The sequence below is a fragment of the Pelophylax lessonae genome (genome assembly GCF_965119305.1).
Source record: "Pelophylax lessonae genome assembly, chromosome: 8".
NCBI classification, from domain to species: domain Eukaryota; kingdom Metazoa; phylum Chordata; class Amphibia; order Anura; family Ranidae; genus Pelophylax; species Pelophylax lessonae.
In genome coordinates this window covers 226,733,124-226,753,113 of record NC_138775.1, presented here as the reverse complement: position 1 = coordinate 226,753,113, position 19,990 = coordinate 226,733,124, and the positions used below count along the sequence as shown (strand labels likewise).

At 46.8% G+C, this 19,990-nt stretch overlaps 1 protein-coding gene across 4 annotated transcripts in view; it reads left to right on the top strand.

Annotated features, from left to right (window-relative positions):
* The window catches only part of RALGPS2 (Ral GEF with PH domain and SH3 binding motif 2), a 360,414-nt gene that overhangs the window by 18,340 nt on the left and 322,084 nt on the right, over positions 1-19,990 (top strand). For all 4 annotated transcript variants that reach the window (XM_082265240.1, XM_082265239.1, XM_082265238.1 and 1 more), the window contains exon 2: positions 6,373-6,480. In XM_082265240.1, the coding sequence (XP_082121366.1) occupies positions 6,373-6,480 (108 nt within the window). The remainder of the gene's footprint in view (positions 1-6,372; positions 6,481-19,990) is intronic.

Sequence of the window (19,990 nt, the reverse complement as noted above, 5' to 3'; positions counted from 1 at the left end):
GAGAGGCCAATCTAGCAGGTGGAGGGATTTCACAGATTGGTGAGCACTCTTCACCAGATTGCATTTCTGATTTGGACACTTGGACACTAATGCACATTTATTGGATTTTGAGCAAAATCACAGCTTTTATGGACTTCAGTTATTGATTATATTAACATAATTTGTTTATTGGTGCACGTCTGGCGCAGCACATTTTTTGTATTTATTATGACAGATCATGTGACACTTAGATTGCACACAGGTGGACATCATTTCACAAATTGTGACTTCGGAAGGGAATTTGTTGCACCAGAGCTTTTTATGGGCTTCATAACAAAGGGGGTGAATACATACGCACATGCCAATTTTCTGTTTCTAATAGTTTTATGAATATATTTTTCTCATTTCACTTCACCAACTTAGACTATTGTGTTCTGATCCATCACATAAAATTCAGATCAACATAACATTGAATTTAAGGCTGTAATGTAACAAAATAGGTAAAACAAGGGGGTGAATACTTTTTCAAGGCACTATTTATTTGCTTCCAAGGGCTTGCCAGACTGACAACCACCTCCATGTAAACGGTTAATTACAAGCTTTTTAAAAAACAAAATGTTGAGTATTTGTTGTGATCTTTGAGGGGGAATTACTCCATAGAACCTGCAGCTACAAAGATCGAGGGCTCCTTTTAAAACTAATTTGTTGAAAAAAATGTAAATATTTTAAAGGATAAGTTAACCTTTCTAAAAAAAAAAATTTTTTTTTGCAGGTAGAAAAAAATTTTATTTTTTCTTCTCGGAGCCTGTCAAGCATGGGTGTCCAACCATTTGGCTTCTCTGGGCCACATTGAGTGTAGAGAAATTTTCTTGGGCCGCATATAAAATATATACTATAGTTAAGGTATATAAGTAATAAAATGCCGCTGCACCCTTCCCGCACCGCCGCACCCCCTGCACTAATTTAACACAGCTAGAGGATGATCAAATGAAATGGAATCAGTATACAGAGGTTTACTTCTTATGATAGATATTAAAGGAACACTCTAACCACCATGACCACTTCAGTGGTTTGAAGTGTTCATGGTGGTAGGAGTCAAACACTGCACATGCTTGCCTCCTCCCCCCCCCCCCCCCCCTCCAAGGCAGCCTCTGCCTACCGTTAGTTGGAAGCCGCTGTGGCCATGCCCCCGACCCGACTTCCTTCCTTCCCCAGCAAAAAAAAAAAAAATTGTCAGGGGGAAGTGGGCCGCATTGCCTGGGGTTCCGGGCCACATGTGGTCCCCGGGCCGCAGGTTGGACATGCCTGCTGTAAAGCATTGCACCTGCGATCAGCAGATTACATTTTCAATCTCAGGCTTCTACAGACTGTCTGTCTGTGTAGCACTCACTAGTGCCCTGGTAGTTTGAGAACTACAAGCCATCAGCCGCTAAGGCTGTGTCAGTACTTGTAGTTCATGCAATCACATAACTCTGTGAAAGAATAAAGTGGGAAGAGCCACGCTCTTTTCAAATTGTGACAGTGGGTGTGGGGAGAAGATCGGTGACCTGTCACAATTAGAAGCGAGATTGGGGGGGGAGAGGCTGCTGGAGTAGGAACTGTTACATGTTCCACTCTAAAAATGGATGTAACATGTTCCGAAAGGTTAACTTATCCTTTAATGTCTGAAGTCTGGCCTCAGGTTCATTTTAAGGTAAACTGTAATAACTCAAAATGTGAGCCCTGATAACACTATACTTTAACTTCTTAATGTACTTTCTTTTTCGTTCATTGACTGACACAGCTCCATATCTTCTTTGACTCTGGGGTTATGCCTCTCTCCACAGGAGTAGGACTAGGTGGAAACAAAACTTGACTACGCCTCTAAGGCTGTCCTAGGGGAATACTTCCCACTTCCTGCTATAGGACTTTAGGTTTTTTTCTTTTTTCTGTCTAGTCAGGAGTAAGGACCTGGTTCCCTGCTGGGATCTGCGGTCGTTGCATTTTTCCCTATTTTAAATTGATTTTTTATTATTTTCTGTTCCTGTGAGAACTACAATCAGCTGCTGGACTGGACGACGCACTGGATATCCTAGATCTTTACAGTCTTCCCAGTCTTGCCAGTGAGCGTGACCAACTATTAGCTCTGCGCTAGGTTGGCCACGACATAGCCCCACTGGACAGGGGCTGGCTGGCGAGTAGAACACCTTGCGTGGACGCATAACCCTGGTCTCGGCCAGAGTCGCATTGTACCTTTGGCCTGCAGCACCCCAATTCAAAGATGGCTCGGTGGTCTGTCAGGAGCGGTGCCCACTCAGTTTCTCAGGTGTGGTGAGTAGTGCCCCCCCTCTCCCCTTTGAGGACCCCTCACTGGTGGACTACAAGTACCTGTACAGGTCCTGACTGCCCCGATGCCTTGAATGGCGCCAAAATTTTGTTGTGGGTGATTGTATACAGCCTCGGCTGCCATGTTTGTGTAGTCTAGCGGCCATGTTTTTGGAGTTTCCCATTGTAGTCAGTGTGGCGGCCATTTTCTTTTAGCCTGTGGAGCGGTGATGCGGCGGTGGGTCTCTAGTGGCAGTGACTGCGCTTTGCCTTCCTTTTCTGATCGCAGCAATGCAAGCAGCTTGGCTCTGTGTATTCAGCTCTGAATAGGTAGTGGTGAGTCCCTGCGGGTATATAACTACCTTTTTCTGCTATAGAAGCCCCGCTGGTGCGCTGGGTCTTGCAGTCCCACAGCAGTTGCGGTGTGCGGGAGGGTTGTTAAAAAAAAAAAAAAATTCTCAGAAGCTGCGGGGCCCATTTGGATCTCAGTCTGCCCTGGCAGCCATAACGGAGGTCCTACAGTCACTTGTACCAAAGGGTTGATATGGCTTTTCAAAAGCGGCCTAGCAAGAAGCACCCACCGCCCTCACCTCTATCCTCTGCCTCCTCAGAGTCTGAGGTGGATTTTGCTGCTGCAGGCGCGAGTCAACCCACTGGGCTGCGTCCACGCACCCTGAGTGCTCTGACAGTAAGGATTGTTCCTCTTCCACTACAGCCGCACATGAAAAGGCGCTTGTGGAGGCACTGATTGTATCTGTACGGGAAACTTTAAAATTGGAGGACACAGCTGATGCTGCGTTGGTTGCACCAGTGCAATTTGGCATCCGTAGGCCAGCTAAGCTGACTAAGGTGTTCCCCTTTCCTGCTTATTACGATGTAATTTTTGCTAGTCAGTGGGGATCCCGGAAACGCATGGTTGGAATACTGAAGCATTTCGCTAGGAGATATCCCTGTGAGGAGTCTCTTTTCAAGACACTGACGGTTCCACCAGTGGTGGACTCTCAGGTTTCCAGATAAAATAAGGCCACGCTCCTTCCGGTTGAAGATTCTTGTAAGGACCCTGTGGACAAGAGAGCTGAGGATCTGGTCCAATAACTTTTTCACCATGGCGGGTTCAATTTTGAGGCCGGTGTTTGTTATCACCGTGGTTTCCCAGACCTTAATGGAATGGGCAAAGCTCTTACGCCAGGCCCCGTTGGCTGGCAGAGTGTCTGTGACTGCGGTGACCCTCCGCTGCGTGATTTGGTTAAAGTACTAGTCGGCTGACCAGGCATCCAAGAAAGTGCTGACTGATCTACCATTTGCAGGAGAACGTTTGTTCGGTGCTTCTATGGAAGAGATCAATAAAGGTCTTATGGTGGTAAGGGTACACTTTTTCCACAGGTTGCCAAGAGCAAACAGCCTCGTCGTAAACTTGGTCCTTTCTTCTCGGCTCGCAAACTACGCTTTCGTCCCGCCGGCTTGCAGGACAAGGGACAAAAGTCCACCCGTAATTTTGCGGGGGGTTCCAAGAGACTCTGGGCTGGTAAATCGAAAGCGGGTTCCACTGGTCCCGCAGACAAGCCCTCCTCTGCCTGAAGGGGCACCCTCACCCGTATCTGGGGTGGGGGGGGGGGGAACATCTTCACTTTTTTTCCAAACCCGTAGACCTTGCTCATTCCAGACAAATGGGACCATGAGTTGATTAGGTCTGGTTACAAAATCGAGTTTCGGTCCTTTCCTCCGGCAAGGTTCTTTCCTTCCAACTTGTGCCTGTCCCTTGATTGGCTGCAGGGCCTTTATGGGGCAGCGCAGGATCTGCTGTCTCAGGGAGTAAATGTCCCGATTCCAGAGTTAGAACATTTTCAGGGATTGTATTCAAATCTGTTTACTGTTTCCAGGAAGGAAGGCAAGGCCCTGAATCGCTTTGTTCGGGTTCAGAAATTTAGAATGGAGTTCATTCGCACGGTGGTGGCATCCCTTCATCAAGATGATTTTCTGGCCTCTCTCGATATCAAGGACGCTTACCTTCATATCCCAATATATGTAGTGCATCAGCGTTCTCTTCGTTTTGCTGTGGAAGAGGAACATTATCAATTTGTGGCTTTCCACTTTAGTCTCGCCTCAGCTCCTCAGGTGTTACAAAAGTGTTGGCCTGGTGTAAGCCTTGCTCAGGCAGAGGGGCATTGCAGTACTGGGGTACCTGGATGATCTCCTCCTGCGAGCAGAGTCTCCATCTGTCTTAAAAGACAATCTGGACATCACTGTGGGAACTCTGCAAGAGGTCGGCTTGACGCTGAATTTTCAGAAATCAGCTCTGACTCCATTTAACAAACTGGACTTCCTGGGACTGACTTTGGATTCAGCCTCAGCCAGGATGTTTCTCCCGGAGGCGAAACTGCTGAAGTTGCAGCATGCGATTCGGCTCCTGTTGTCCGTCCAACCGTTGGTAGTTTCTCAGGACGTGCATGCGAGTGCTGAGCTTGATGGTCTCCCCCTTCGAGGTGGTTGTTTGCTCAGTTTCATACCAGGCCTCTGCAAATGGATATTCTTGCTAAATGGGACAAGAATCCTCTTTCTCTCGACAATCTGATCCTGTTGAGCCGGGGTATAAGAGGATCCTTGCTTTGGTGGCTCCGTTCGCCGGTGCTTCAACAAGGGAAGTCCTTTCTCCTCCTGTACTGGACAGTGGTTACTACGGATGCCAGCCTGTCCGGGTGGGGGGAGGTGTCTTCAGCATTGATTCAGCTCGAGGGGTTTGGACTCAGGAGTCCAGTCTGCCGATCAATATCCTGGAGATTTCGGGCGATCAGGCTTTGTCTGTCCCAGTGGACGGATCATCTACAGGGGTGTGTGGTAAGGATTCAGTCAGACAATGCCACGGCTGTGGCATATGTCAATCATCAAGGGGGCACAAAAAATACCCTAGTTGCTAGAGAAGTTGCTGGCATTTTAGAGTGGGCAAAACGTTATGTTCCAGCCCTCTCTGCTGTGCACATTTCAGGAGTGGAAAAATGGTAGGTGGGCTACCTGAGCCCGGGCGAATGGTCTCTTCATCCGGAAGGGTTTCAAGTGTATACATTCTCTGGATGTGGTTCGGGCAATTGGGGTGTACCTGGCGGCAACTGAGGCAATTTGGAAATGGGATTCCTTGTTTGTCCTTATGGAGGGAACTCGTAAGGGGCAGGCCGCATCTGCTGTGACCATTTCCAGATGGATCAGGCAGATAGTGGTGCAGGCCTATTCCATTAAGGGTCAAGATCCTCATTTCCCTGTTAAGGCTCATTCACAAGGGCGCTTAGTGCCTCTTGGACCTTCTGTCATCAGGCGTCAGTGGTTAAAGTGTGCAAGGTGGCCACATGGTCATCTGTGCATACATTCACCAAGGTTTTGCAGACGCTCCTGCCTCTTTAGGGTGTATTCTTTCTGAGTGGTGAGCTCCAGTTCCTAGTTGAGCTCCTGGTTTACCTGGTTGGCTATGTTTAGCCCTTTTTAGGAATTGTGTGCATTGCTGTGTTTTTCCCACCCCTCGTGTTGTAACTGCTTTGGGACGTTCCCAGGGTTAAAAAAAATATGGAGCTATGTCTGTCAATGCACGAAAGAGAGAACTGGATTTTTGTCTTACCGTAAAATCCTTTTCTCTGATGTTTGACAGACACAGCACCCACCCCTCTGAGTTGGGTTATGTATTCTTCTTCTGACACTGCTTGTTACAAACTGAATGAAGTCTTATAGCAGGAATTGGGTAGTATACCCCCTAGGACAGCCTAGAGGCGTGGTCAAGTTTTGTTTCCACTTAGTCCTACTCCTATGGAGAGCTGCATAACCCCAGAGTCAAAGAAGATATGGAGCTGTGTCAGTCAATGAACATCAGATAAAAGGATTTTAAGGGAAGACAAAAATCCAGTTTTTCTACTTTTCTATTTAATGTACTTTTCTGCAGTGTAGGGTAGTCAATGGGGTAGTTGTATTTGTTTTGCAGATTCTTCACCATATCAAAAATAGTTTCCTGTATGCATTACCTTGTGGATTTCATATAGGCTTAACCTCCATTTATGTGCTTCCTCCGGGAGACTGCTGACTAATATGCTTTTTTTTATTATTTAACAGAAAAGCAGCAGCTCAGAATCCCTGAGTGATAAAGACTCAGCTGCTCTAAAGAAAAGCTTTGATGCTGTCGTGTTTGACGTCCTCATGGTCACTCCAGAGGAATATGCTGTAAGTGCTGTGTTTTTTGGTTTGACATTGGTATAATCTGTCTTCCCTCCTGTTAAATGTCATTTATTTAGTATTCTAGAAAATAAATGAACAACACGCCTTCTGTGTTGCACCTACTGTATTAATCTGAAATCCATTACACTCCCACCTGCGTGGGAGTAGGTGAAGATTAATGTGCTGCACTTTAAATATGTGAGTTTGTTTTGTAATTGGTTTAGACTGTTTTAAGCTACTTTTTTGCCTGGGGTAAACTGATACTGTTTTAAAATGAACTAGCTGTAACTTGAAATGTTAGCTGGCGCCACATATATTCCATGCATCCCTTTTTTTTTTTTTTTTCCATGTCACTTTAGAATTAACTTAACAAACGTGATCCACTGGATATGCATTTTTGAATACCCTAAGGCAGGGATCCTTAAACTATGGCCCTCCAGCTGTTGCAGAACTACACGTCCCATGAGGCATTGTAAAAAACTCTGACATTCACAGACATGACTAGGCATGATGGGAATTGTAGTTCCTGAACAACTGGAGTGCCATAGTTTGAAGACCCCTGCCCTAAGGTATACCTACCAGTGACCAATTTCAACTTTTTGCTATAAATCTTTAAGTATTTTGGGGATTGTACATTTAATTTCTAAGACCATTGTTTAAGGTCCATTTATGCTACTTATGTCCATTGTGGTGTGTGTTTAATGCACACTAAATTACACCCTAATATACATTGTGATTAGGCAGCCCATTCATTTGAACTTTATTTTATTGGGTATGAAAGTGTCACAACCTTTTTTTTGGGTTTGTATAGCTGGCATTGCATCCTTAAGGTAAATTCACTCTAACAGAGACCTGAGAGTAATCGAAAACTGCACAGTGGTATGTAGAACAAAACCAAGAAATATCCCAATGTGAGCACTGGGTTTGGTGACCGCTGTCCTAGGTGGGATTTTACCTCACTTTGAGGAGATTGAACACAAACCTATCATAGTTTCAGCTAAACCCAAACCAAAACCTTTATTGTAGCTTACTAGTCTTTTGACTTTGTCGCATTTGTTTTCCTTTTTTTAAAATAGGAATACTGTATAATCGGTACAGAAACGACCTGCTGTTAGTGTGTTAGAAATGTGTGTCTTTATCGCTTCCTGTGAGCTTAAAGTGGTTTTAAAGGCAGAAGATTTTTTATCTTATCGCATTCTTTACATTAAGATAAAAAAAACCACCTGTGTGCAACAGCCCCCCTCAGCCATCTAATACTTACCTGAGCCCATCTCGATCCAGCGATATTACATTAGAGAACCGGCTGTCAGGGACCCCGCTCATTGGCTGAGACCGCAGTGCCATTGCCTTCTGCTGCTGTTAATCAAAGTCAGTCAATCAGGGGAGAGGGGGTGGATCTGAACCAGGGCCTGGTGTCTAAATGGACACAAGGAGTTGCGGCTCGGCTCAGGTGCCCTTATAGCAAGCTGCTTGCTGTGTGGGCACTCAGTGGGAGGAAGGAGCTAGGAGCACCAAAGAGGGACCTGAGAAGAGGAGGATCCAGGCTGCTCTGTGCAAAACAACTGCACAGAGGAGGTGAGTATAACATGTTTGTTATTTTTAATGGAAAAAAAAAAAAAACTGATTTTAGTATAATTTTAATACAAAACGGAAACAAACAATCCTATCTTTCCTCTTTAAACTTCTAAAATCCCTATCCTCAATATAAGGGAGATGAACAATTGCAGACATATTTGAAGTCTATTCATGTTGACAGCCATGGCATTTTTGAGGATGCACACAAGCTTCAAAAACGCTTTAGAACTGGGATGTCCTCTCTTTCCTCTGATTTTCGTGCTTGTTTTGAAGGCCTTGCCGTATCAGAGGTAACCCAGACATCCAGGGTATTCCCAGCGATAGTGCACATCAGAAAATTTTCATTATTCTGCACTTTAGGATTTTCAACACTGGGGTGGTGGTATCACTTACTGTAATGAGTGTACATAATTTATATTATTTGATTTCTTTGTACGGTTTCTTTTTTTTTTTTTTTGCATCATTATGAATATGTATACTGTGTTATGAATCCTTATAATATTGCACTTCTGTGCATCGACTTTTGGGGTAAGCACTTTTAGTTTTTAAATACACAGGATTATTTTAAGAGGCACACTGTGTTTAGTGAGGTTGTTCTGTAAGGCTCCATGTACACGGGACGTTGTTAAGTCCCTTTGAATGCTGGAATTTTTAGGACGTTTGAAACGTCCGTTCGGTCGCGTTTGTACCCGCGTTTAGCGGGCATTTGCGTTTAGAACCGTTCCTAGAGGTCAAAAAAATTATTCCCCTTTAAAATGGAAAAACGCGAACGCTAAACGCGGGTCATCGCGTTCGGACGCGTTTGTGCGTTTGAAACGCCGGGAAACACACGTTCGAACGCAAATAATTGCGTTCTAAAAACAGTCCCTGAACGCAACTGCCTGCAAATGACTGTAAACGACCTGGTGTACATGGACAGGTAAGATAAAATGTAGATGGGTTCAGGGGCTTCTGAAAAAAACGCCCAACTGCTCCTAAACGGCCATTTCCAGCGTCCCGTGTACATGGAGCCTTAATATTGTGAATTGCTTTGCATGTTTAGTAAGAGCAGGTCAACACTATTTAATACTTTTATTGCACATCAGAAGGTCGCGGCCCACACCAACAACCTGTTATTTTTCATGACCTGCCATGTCCAATTATAAAACAAATGTGCACTAGTCTGAAGCCTTAAACGTGAACTTGCATTGGAAAGAATTCAGCACAACTTTTCCTTTTTGTGGGTTTGTAACAAAATCAGATGTTTGGGCATCTACCTTACCCTTTCTATCCTGGGAGATATTCGGCAGAATTTTGTTCCTTGGCTAGCAACTACCAAAGTAAATCTCAACCACTGGCATTTAACCATCTTTCGCTTCTTTTGGGAGGAACTGAATCCTGAAGATGACCGTTCTACTGGGACTTTTGTACCTCTTGCAGACCCACCCGGTGGCCATTCTGTGCTTGTTCCTCTGAGCTGTAAAAGCAGAATATTTGAACTTTCCTTGTGGCTATAAAACTAAACTAATTTCATATTGTCTTATGGCCCTGCCAAAGTAGGGTGGAGATATAAAATTCCCAGATCCAAATAAATATTGTTATGCTGTACACTTAACAAGAACCTTGGCCTGGATCAAGCACACTTTGGAGAGAGGCTGGGTGGGGCTTTAGCAGGATATGTCCAACTTCCATTACACACCCTCCCATTGCAGTCCTTGGCCCTGCCACCAAACATCAAATCCCACGCCTTGTTAGGTACCATGCTCTCGGTTCTGACTAAGCTGATTTGTCTTATGTTATCCTACTCTACTCCCATTTCCATGCCACTGGTGATCGGTACTTAGGAGTTCTTACTGGGTTTGATAGATTTGAGGTCTAAGACCTTTATTTTGAACAACCAAATCAGAATCCGTAATTTCTCTTTCGTTTCTTGACGGACACAGCTCCTCATCTTCTTGACTATGTGGGTTATACTGCGACCTACAGGAGTAGGACACTAGGCAGAAAAGAACTTGACTACGCCTATGGGGCAGTCCCAGGGGGTATACTCCCACTCTCTGCTATAGGTACTCTGTCCTGTCTGCTATAGGTTTTTTTCTGTCCAGTCAGGAGTAAGGACCTAGTTCCTTGCTGGGATCTTTAGTCCTGGCAATTTTCTATTTTTAAATAGAATTTTCTTTCGCTCATTGACTGACACAGCTCCCGATTCTTCTTAACCATTGGGTTATACTGCCCCCTACAGGAGTAGGACACTAGGCAGGAAAAAGCTTGACTACGCCTATGGGCATTCCCAGGGGCTATACACCCACTCTCACCTATAGGCACTCAGTTTTTTCTGCCTAGTCAGGAGTAGGGACCTAGTTTTTTTTTTTTTTTTTTTTTTCTTGTTAAACAGAATTTTCTCAGATCGCCTTTCAGGACAGCACCTGGAGAGAGCGCAGCTCCACCCAATCCACAGGAAACACTGCAAATAAAAACTCCTCCTCTTCCACCATGCCTCAGTCATTTGTGTTTCCTCCGCCATGGTGGAAGCATTGCAGGAGCTATGTGGAAGGGCTGCACTCTCTCCAGGGGGAGAGAAGGATTTGTTGCCCAGTTTTTGTTTGCTGTTTCAGCATGGAGACCATCCCAGCTCCCCTCCCTGGAGTGTCAAAGGGGGTATGCTCCGGAGCCTCTCACCTCGTTCGCTCAGGGGAGCTGAAACCCATCGGAGGATCCGGTCCGGGCGTCAGAGGTCCGCGCTTCGGCCGGTCGGCGGGCGGGGAGCCGCTTTTGGCATTCGAATCTCCCGCACTTTCGGACTCTGATCCCGGGGACGCGCGGCGTCACTTCCGGTGGACGGGACTTCCGGTGGGGGCGTGGCGGCGTTTGCTCCAACCGCAATACACGCAGGGGTCAGAGGCAGGTCACGAGGTCGGCGCTTCCGCTTCCGGTCCACAGAGGAGGACGCGGGAAGCGGTATTTAAATGGAGAGATCTGCCAGCAAGCTGCGCTTTTCAACAACATGGAGGAAAAGTCTGCAGCGACGGTGGAAGCAGGCACCGCCAGCGCCGGCCAAGCTCAGGTAGGAGAGGTGCAGTGGTGCCTCTTTTTTCTTTACTGTGTGAGCTTTTATTGTGGGGTTTCTTCCTTCCTCCTTTGGAGCCTGCCCTGTAGACTGAGTAACTATTCCCAGTCTAACAGGATATATATGCATCTGGGAGTCTTTTCTTCTGATCCTTTTTGGTGTGGGTCACGATTTTCTCCCTTGCAAGAAATCACTAGGTGGTGGTTTTCTTTTATAGTGGTTATTGGGCTTTCATGATGGCTTTTTCTTTACTAGGTTAAAGCCACAGTGAAGACAAGAGCCCCAGCATCAAGGAAATGCCCTTCATGCAAGAATCCACTCAGAGATTCCTGGGTGAAGCCACTTTGTAAAGCATGTATTGCTGACCTTGTGAAGGAAGAGTCTAGTCAGCAGAATAATGAATTCATATCTTCATTTAAAGAACTCACATGGGTGTTCTGAAAGACGCCATGGATAAAAGGGCAGATTCTCTCCTTAAAAAGGCTTGGGATTCCTCTACGTCCAGCCTTAAGCCGGCCATGGCCTCCACGGTGGTAGCCAGAAATCTTGAGTGCTGGCTCGAACAACTTAAAGGGCATGTGGAGGCTGGAACAGCAAGGAAAGATCTCCTGGATTCATTTCCGCTGCTCCTAAAGGCAGTAAAATATATGGCCGATGCTTCTGCTGAGTCTATCAAAATGTCTGCCAGGTCAGCAGCCCTCGTCAACTCTGCCAGGAGGGCGGTCTGGTTGAAAACCTGGACAGGTGATTCAGCTTCTAAGGTGAAACTCTGTGGTTTACCTTTTGCCGGTGACTTGCTTTTCGGGCCTGAATTGGAAGCAATTCTTGACAGAACGGCGGATAAGAAGAAGGCCTTTCCGTCAAAAAAGAAATCGCCTCCTAAGAAGAGATTTCGTTCTGTTCAACAAACCAACAGAGGTCGTGAACAAGATCAGAGATCAAGATGGACCTCCCATAAAGGCAAAGGGAAAGGTGGAGTCCTCTTTAGACCACCTGACCAGGCCAATAAAAGCAAGTGACAACAGTCTTCCAGTGGGAGGAAGGCTGTTATGGTTCCTCCCACGTTGGGAAGAGGTATCCGCAAGCCCCTTTGTAAAGAATATAGTGGCTCAAGGATACAAACTGGAGTTTTCGGAGACACCTCCAAGCAGATTCCATGTTACTCCCCTTCCAAGGGATCCGGAAGAGGCTTCCTCAATGATGTCTCTTTTACAAGAGCTGATTCAACAGGAAGTGATTATCCAAGTCCCCGAGGGGCAACAAGGCCGTGGGTTTTATTCTCAGATCTTTCTAGTGAAAAAACCCTCAGGCAAGTACCGAATGATCCTAAATTTGAAAATCCTAAACAGATCAATTCGGTACAAGCACTTCAGGATGGACACCATTTATTCAGTGACCAAACTGTTGTCCCCAAACTGTTTCATGGCATCCTTGGATCTGAGGGACGCTTACCTGCACATCCCAATAAATCAGGAGTGCCAGAAATTCCTAAGGCTGGCGGTCAATCTCGGGTAATCGGTCTGGCATCTGCAGTTCAGGGCCCTCCCCTTTGGCCTCTCATCTTCTCCAAGGGTGTTTACCAAGGTAATGGCGGATGCCCTAGAGCCATTAAGGCTGAGGGGTATTTCAATTGTCCCTTACCTGGACGATCTGCTAATTTTTGCAGAGTCCAAGAGCCAGACGTTGGTACACCTTCAGGAGACTCAGGACCACCTAGAGAGTCTGGGGTGGCTCATGAATTTGGAGAAATCCAGCTTGATTCCATCTCAGCAGATAAAATTTCTGGGATACAGAATAGATTCGGTCCTCCAGAAGGGGTTTCTACCTCAAGAGAAGATCGAGAAGACTCAGAACGCAGTTGCTCGATTACAAACCAATCATCAGGTTACTGTCAGGTCGGCCATGGCAGCTTTGGGCTTGCTCACAGCCGCTATCCCTGCAGTGCAGTGGGCAAGACTGCATTCCCGTCTTCTCCAGAGAGACATTCTGCAGAGTTGGTCATACCCGGAACATCTGGAGAAATCCATCAGAATCTCCACGAAAGCAAAGAGATCTCTGTGGTGGTGGAGGAATTCCAGAAATCTGGAAGAAGGTCTGCAATGGACTTTCCAGACGAACAAACGTCTGACGACGGATGCCAGTTCGTGGGGTTGGGGAGCCCACCTGGAAGGCCGGACGATGCAAGGGACATGGTCCAAAGCAGAGTCCAGGAAATCATCCAACTGGCGGGAGTTGAAAGCCATCCTTTTGGGTCTTTGGTCCTTTCAACAGACAGGGGCCATCATGTGCAAGTTCTGTCGGACAACATGACAGCAGTGGCCTACGTGTCAAAGCAAGGAGGCACAAGAAGCAGACAGCTATCAGATCTGGCAATACAGCTACTCTCCTGGGCGGAGAAAAATCTAGCCTCTCTGACAGCGGTGCATCTGAAGGGGTCACAAAACCTTCTAGCAGATCTGCTGAGCAGGAAAAAGGTGTTGGAATCAGAATGGAGTCTGAATCAAGAAGTATTCATGCAGATCGTGGAAGTCTGGGGTCTTCCCCAAATAGATTTGTTCGCTTGTCAACAGAACAACAAAGTCCAAAGATTCTTTTCCCTACACAGGGAGGATCAGGACTGGGGCTTGGATGCTCTAGCCCATCCATGGGACTTCCGTTTGTCTTACGCGTTCCCTCCATTCCAACTGATTCCGTTGGTTCTCAAAAAGTTCAGGGAAGAAAAGACCAACTTGATTCTGATTACACCTTACTGGCCAAAGAGACCTTGGTTCGCCCTCCTGCTGAATCTTGCCTCAGAACCTCCCTGGAAACTTCCGTACAGGAGAGATCTTTTGACACAGGGGAACCTAGTGTACCCAGAACTGGACCGCTTACAACTGACAGCGTGGTTACTGAAGAAGACATCTTGAGAGCCAGAGGCCTGTCAGAAAAAGTTATCTCCACCCTTCTCTCCAGCAGGAAGAAGGTGACTAGGGATATTTACTTGAAAGTCTGGAGAAAATACAACTTTTGGTGTTCCAGCAAAAATTTTGAATTAAAAAATTTAATTTCAGTGCTTGAGTTCCTCCATGAGGGAATGGAGAAAGGACTAGCAGCAAGTACTTTAAAGACGCAAGTAGCGGCTCTTTCAGTTTTTTTCGAAAAGACTTTGTCCCAAGAGACTCTAATCATTCGTTTTTTCAAGGCATTAGCCCGCAACAGGCCAATAGCCCTTAAAGTATTTCCCAAATGGGATTTGACCATTGTGTTACAAGGTTTGACTAAGTTTCCTTTTGAACCTTTAAAAGAGGCTTCCCTGAAGAATTTAATTTTGAAGACTATCTTTTTGATAGCAATAACCTCGGCCAGGAGGATCAGTGAGATCCAGGCCCTCTCAATTTCAGACCCTTTTTTGACAATTTTTGCAGATCGAGTAGTCCTAAGAACGGACCCAGCCTTTCTTCCAAAGATTGCTTCATCTTTTCATAGATCACAAGAAATTGTCTTACCAACTTTCTCCTCAACTCCTAGTAATACTCGGGAAGAATCCTTTCATACCTTGGATGTGAGGAGATGCTTACTTCAGTTCCTTCTGGTAACTAAGGAATTTAGAAAGACAAATGCATTATTTGTCATCTTCTCAGGGTCCCGTATAGGAGAAAAAGCATCAAAGAGCACTTTAGGCAAATGGCTCAGATGGGCAATTGAACAGGCTTATGTAGCTCAAGGAGAAGAACCTCCAGAAGGCATCTTGGCGCATTCTACAAGGTCTGTGGCAACCTCATGGGCTGAAAGGGCCGGTGCTTCGCCTGATCAAATCTGCAAGGCAGCTACCTGGTCCAGCTATTCAACCTTTATTAGACATTACAGGTTGGACTTGTTGTCAGCTCAGGATCAAGCCTTTGGCAGAAAAGTTCTGCAGGCAGTGGTCCCACCCTAAGTGTAAGTTACTCGCTTATCCTCTCCAGGTGCTGTCCTGAAAGGCGATCTGAGAAAACCTTAGTTACTTACCGGTGACGGTATTTCTAAGAGCCTTTCAGGACAGCAGCAGCTACCCCCCCTTGGTTTTGTTTATAATATAATTTGTAAATGTTTAACCTGTGGTAGTTTGTTTTCCAGCATGTCGGAGGCTACTATATGACTGAGGCATGGTGGAAGAGGAGGAGTTTTTATTTGCAGTGTTTCCTGTGGATTGGGTGGAGCTGCGCTCTCTCCAGGTGCTGTCCTGAAAGGCTCTTAGAAATACCGTCACCGGTAAGTAACTAAGGTTTTTTCCTTGCTTTATTTTGTTCCTGTGAAAATCTACAGTCAATTGCTGGACTGGGCGACGGACTAGATAATCTAGTTCCAGAGGGTCCCCCCAGTCTGGCCAGCGGGCAGACTGCAGTTTCGCACTAGTTAGGCTGCGACATAGCCCCAGTGGGCGGCCTGCAAGTTGAACGTCTTGCGAGGACTCGTACAGCCGCAGTCGCAGCGTTTCTCCTGGCCGACAGCACCCACATTACGATGGAGCGGTGGTCTGTCAGGAGGGGTGCCCACCCTGATCCTGGTATGGTAAGTAGCTGTCCCCTCTCTACTCCTGGAGGGTTTTGGGTTGGACCTGGGCCCCTCCCTGGGACAGTGGGGCCCCCAGGTCACCCTCCCCTGGGTGAGGTTATAGACTGGCTGTTGACACATGCTCTTAAGGGGGGCTTGTTTATAGTTGCTCCTGACCAGGTTTTTCCTGGTGCGCAATGGGGGGATAGCGGTACTGGGATAGCTGGAGGATCTGCTTTTGCGAGCCGAGTCTTTGACTGCTCTGTTGGACAACTTGGAGATTACTCTGCAAACTCTGAGGGAGTTCAGTTGGATTCTGAATCTACAGAAGTCTGCTCTGGTTCCGTCCACAAGCCTGGACTATCTGGGTCTGACTCTGAACTCGGCCTCAGCCAGACTGTCTCTTCCTCTGGAAAAACTTCAGAAATTCAGCTTCTGCTGTCCAGCAGATGGTTAACTCTTCGGTCATGCATGCGGGTACTGAGCCTGTTGGTGTCTACCTTCGAGGCGGTTCTGTTTGCACAGTTCCACACGAGATCTCTGCAAAAAGAGATTCTGGTGAATGGAACAAGAATCCTCAGTCTCTAGACAATTTGATCCTGTTGAGCGAGAGTACAAGGGGGTCCCTGATTTGGTGGCTTCGTTCTCTGGCACTTCGTCAGGGCAAATAGTTTCTTCCCCTGTACTGGACAGGCGTCACCACGGATGCCAGTCTGTCTGGGTGGGGATGCGTCCTCGGCACAGTGTGTACTCAGGGGGTCCGGACCCTGGAAGAGTCCAGGCTACAGATCAATGTACTGGAACTCTGAGCGATCAGACTGTCTGGATCATTGGACATGTTACCTCCAGGGGTGTCCGGTACGGATTCAATCGGACAACGCAACGGCCGTGGCCTATGTCAATCACCAAGGGGGCACGAGAAGTGTCCTGGTGGTTTGGTAAGTAGCCAGCACTCTAAAGTGGGCAGAACGATTCATTCCAGCCCGCTCTGCTGTGCACATTCCAGGGGTGGAAAATTGGTAGGCGGATTACCTCGACAGGCGTTGGACCAGGGGGAATGGTCACTTCATCCGTAGGTGTTTCATCGGCTGTGACTCCGGTGGGGTACTCCCGATGTGGATCTGTTGGCCTCTCGCCTCAACAGGAAAGTGGCACCATCTCAGGATCCTCTAGCCAATGCCACAGACGCATTGGTGGCTCCTTGAGACTTCCTCTCAGATGATCTGTTGTCGAAAGGGCCAATATTCCTTCCTGCTTTACAGTCGCTGGCTGTTGAAAGCCAGGTGCTGAAGGATAGAGGGTCAGTGATTGCTACACGGTTAAAAGCTAGAAAATCATCTTCTAGGTAGATTTACCATCGTACACGGAAGATGTACATTGCGTGGTTTGAATCCCTCAAGGTTCATCCTCGCTCCTTTTCGGTGACTCTGGTCTTGGCTTTCCTCCAAGGGGTTGAACAGCCCCTGGCCTTGAGTACCATCAAGGGCCATGTTTCGGCTTTGGCAGTTTTCTTTCAACGTCCGTTGGCCACACACTCTTTCGTGCGTACCTTTCTCCAGGTAGTGAGACACTTGGTTCTTCCAGTGCTGTCTCCATTGCCGCCGTGGGACCTCAATTTGGTGTCAGTTCTCCAGAAGCCTCCCTTTGAAAACATTCGGTAGGTTCCCCTGCTTACATTGTCCCAAAAGGTCGACTTTTTGATGGCTATTACTTCTGCGTGCAGAGTGTCGGAGCTATCTTGTCCGCCTTACCTGGTGCATCACAGGGATTAGGTGGTTCTTCGTCCATGTCTGTCGTTCCTTTCAAAGGTCGTCTCTGATTTTCATTTGAATGAAGACATCGTGTTGCCCTTCCTGTGTCCCAGGCCTAAGCATCCTAAGGAAATTGCCTTTCATTCCCTGGATGCGGTTGGGCAGTAAGGGTGTACCTGACAGCTACCAAGTCTTTTAGAAAGTCAGACCCCCTATTTGTCCTCACGGATGGACCTCACAAAAGGGTTTGCTGCTTCTGCTGCGACCATTTCCAGATGGATCAGACAAACTGTGGTTCAGGCTTATTCCATTAAGAGTCAAGTTCATCCTTTCCCTGTTAAGGCACACTCTACTCGGTACTCGGGTGCTTTGTGCCTCCTGGGCCTTCCGTCATCAGGCGTCAGTGATGCAGGTTTGCAAGGCCGCTAGCTGGTCGTCTGTGCACACGGTCACAAAGTTTTATAAGGTGTATGTGTTGACATCTGTAGATGCTTCTTTTGGCTGCAAGGTTTTGCAGGCTGTTGTTTAGAGGACTTGGTCCTCTTTGAGGGTGTTTTTAGTTTTTTTTTTTTTCAGACAAGCTCCAGTTTTTATGGTTGAACTCCATGTTACCTGGTTGGCTATGTTTAACCTTGGGAAGTATTTTTCTCTTGCTGTTTCCACCCCCCCCCCCCCCCCATTTGACACTTTGCTTTGGGATGTCCCATGTAGTCAAGAAGATGAGGAGCTTTGTCTGTCAAAGAACGAAAGCGAAAATAGGATTGTTGACTTACCATAAAGTCCTACTCCTGTGGGGGGCAATATAACCCACATAGTCAAGAAGATGAGAAGCTGTGTCCATCAATGAACATCAGAGAAATGGATTTTACGGTAAGTCAAAAATCCCATTTTGGGACTGATTCACAGTAGAGGAAATTAGGGGAATGCTGTCCCCCCTGCTAGACTTGTTGCAAGCCATGCAAAAAAGACACTACATGACCTCAGTTCCATATAATAGAATTTTTTGGGGGCCTAAAATGTTCTTTGAGAAACCATGTTTAAATCCTTCCCCTCTGACACGCTTTATCAATATCCTACTTCCTATTTAACAAGCCACTTACTTACGTACCGCCCTTATACCGAAGTGGGAACGAGATTTAGACCAGATGTTTACTAGTAAACAGAGATTTTTTTGTATTTTGCCCACTGTTCCTCCATCGCAAGTAGATTCTAATAGGCGGGCTATAAAGCCACAATGGCTTTGGATATGTGGTGTAGTGGTTAGCACTTTCACCTAGCAGCAAGATGGTCGCTGGTTCGAATCCCAACCACGACACTACCTGCCTGGAGTTTGCATGTTCTCCCTGTACTTGCGTGGGTTTGCTCCGGGTACTCCGGTTTCCTCCCACACTCCAAAGACATGCTGGTAGGTTAATTGGATCCTCTATAAAAAATTGGCCCTACTGTGTATGTATGTGAGTTAGGGACCTTAGATTGTAAGCTCCTTGAGAGCAGGGACTGATGTGAATGTGCAATGTATATGTAAAGCGCTGCATAAATTGACAGCGCTATATACAAGTACCTGAAATAATAATATGCCCCTCATATACGTCCCTTCTGGCACTCGATACGGAGCTTGATCTTTAAATAAACCAATAACTCTATAGAGAACAAGCTAGAGACTTGCTTACTTCATCTAACTCGACTCTCAAGGCGTAGGTACAAGAGATCCCTCATCCACTTGTCTAATGCAGCTAAAGTATGTATCCCCCCCCCCCCCCCCTGACAGTTGGCCAGTGGATAGCTGTGGGCAGTGAGATCAATAATAGGATGCAACGATTAACAGCAGCTTTGAAACCAAGAGCGTTTGCATGATTTCCAATGCTCTTGGGCTACAAGACATTTATGTCCTCCCTGGGTACTCCGATGATATCTTCTGCATAAATGGTACCTATTAATAGCTTGATAACTTAAACTTTGACCATTCTTCAGTGGCTCCCAATTACCGTATTTATCGGCGTATAACACGCGCCGGCGTATAACACGCACCTCAATATTTGGAGAGAAATTTCAGTAAAAAAGCTTAAATCTAAAATAAACAGCTTTGAACTCAGAACATTTTTTTTTTTAATCAAATGACATCTCACCAGTGCCCATGAATGCAGCCTCATCAGCAGTGTCCAGCAATGCAGCCTCATCGGCAGTGTCCAGCAATGCAGCCTCATCGGCAGTGTCCAGCAATGCAGCCTCATCGGCAGTGTCCAGCAATGCAGCCTCATCGGCAGTGTCCAGCAATGCAGCCTCATCGGCAGTGTCCAGCAATGCAGCCTCATCGGCAGTGTCCAGCAATGCAGCCTCATCGGCAGTGTCCAGCAATGCAGCCTCATCGGCAGTGTCCAGCAATGCAGCCTCATCGGCAGTGTCCAGCAATGCAGCCTCATCGGCAGTGTCCAGCAATGCAGCCTCATCGGCAGTGTCCAGCAATGCAGCCTCATCGGCAGTGTCCAGCAATGCAGCCTCATCGGCAGTGTCCAGCAATGCAGCCTCATCGGCAGTGTCCAGCAATGCAGCCTCATCGGCAGTGTCCAGCAATGCAGCCTCATCGGCAGTGTCCAGCAATGCAGCCTCATCGGCAGTGTCCAGCAATGCA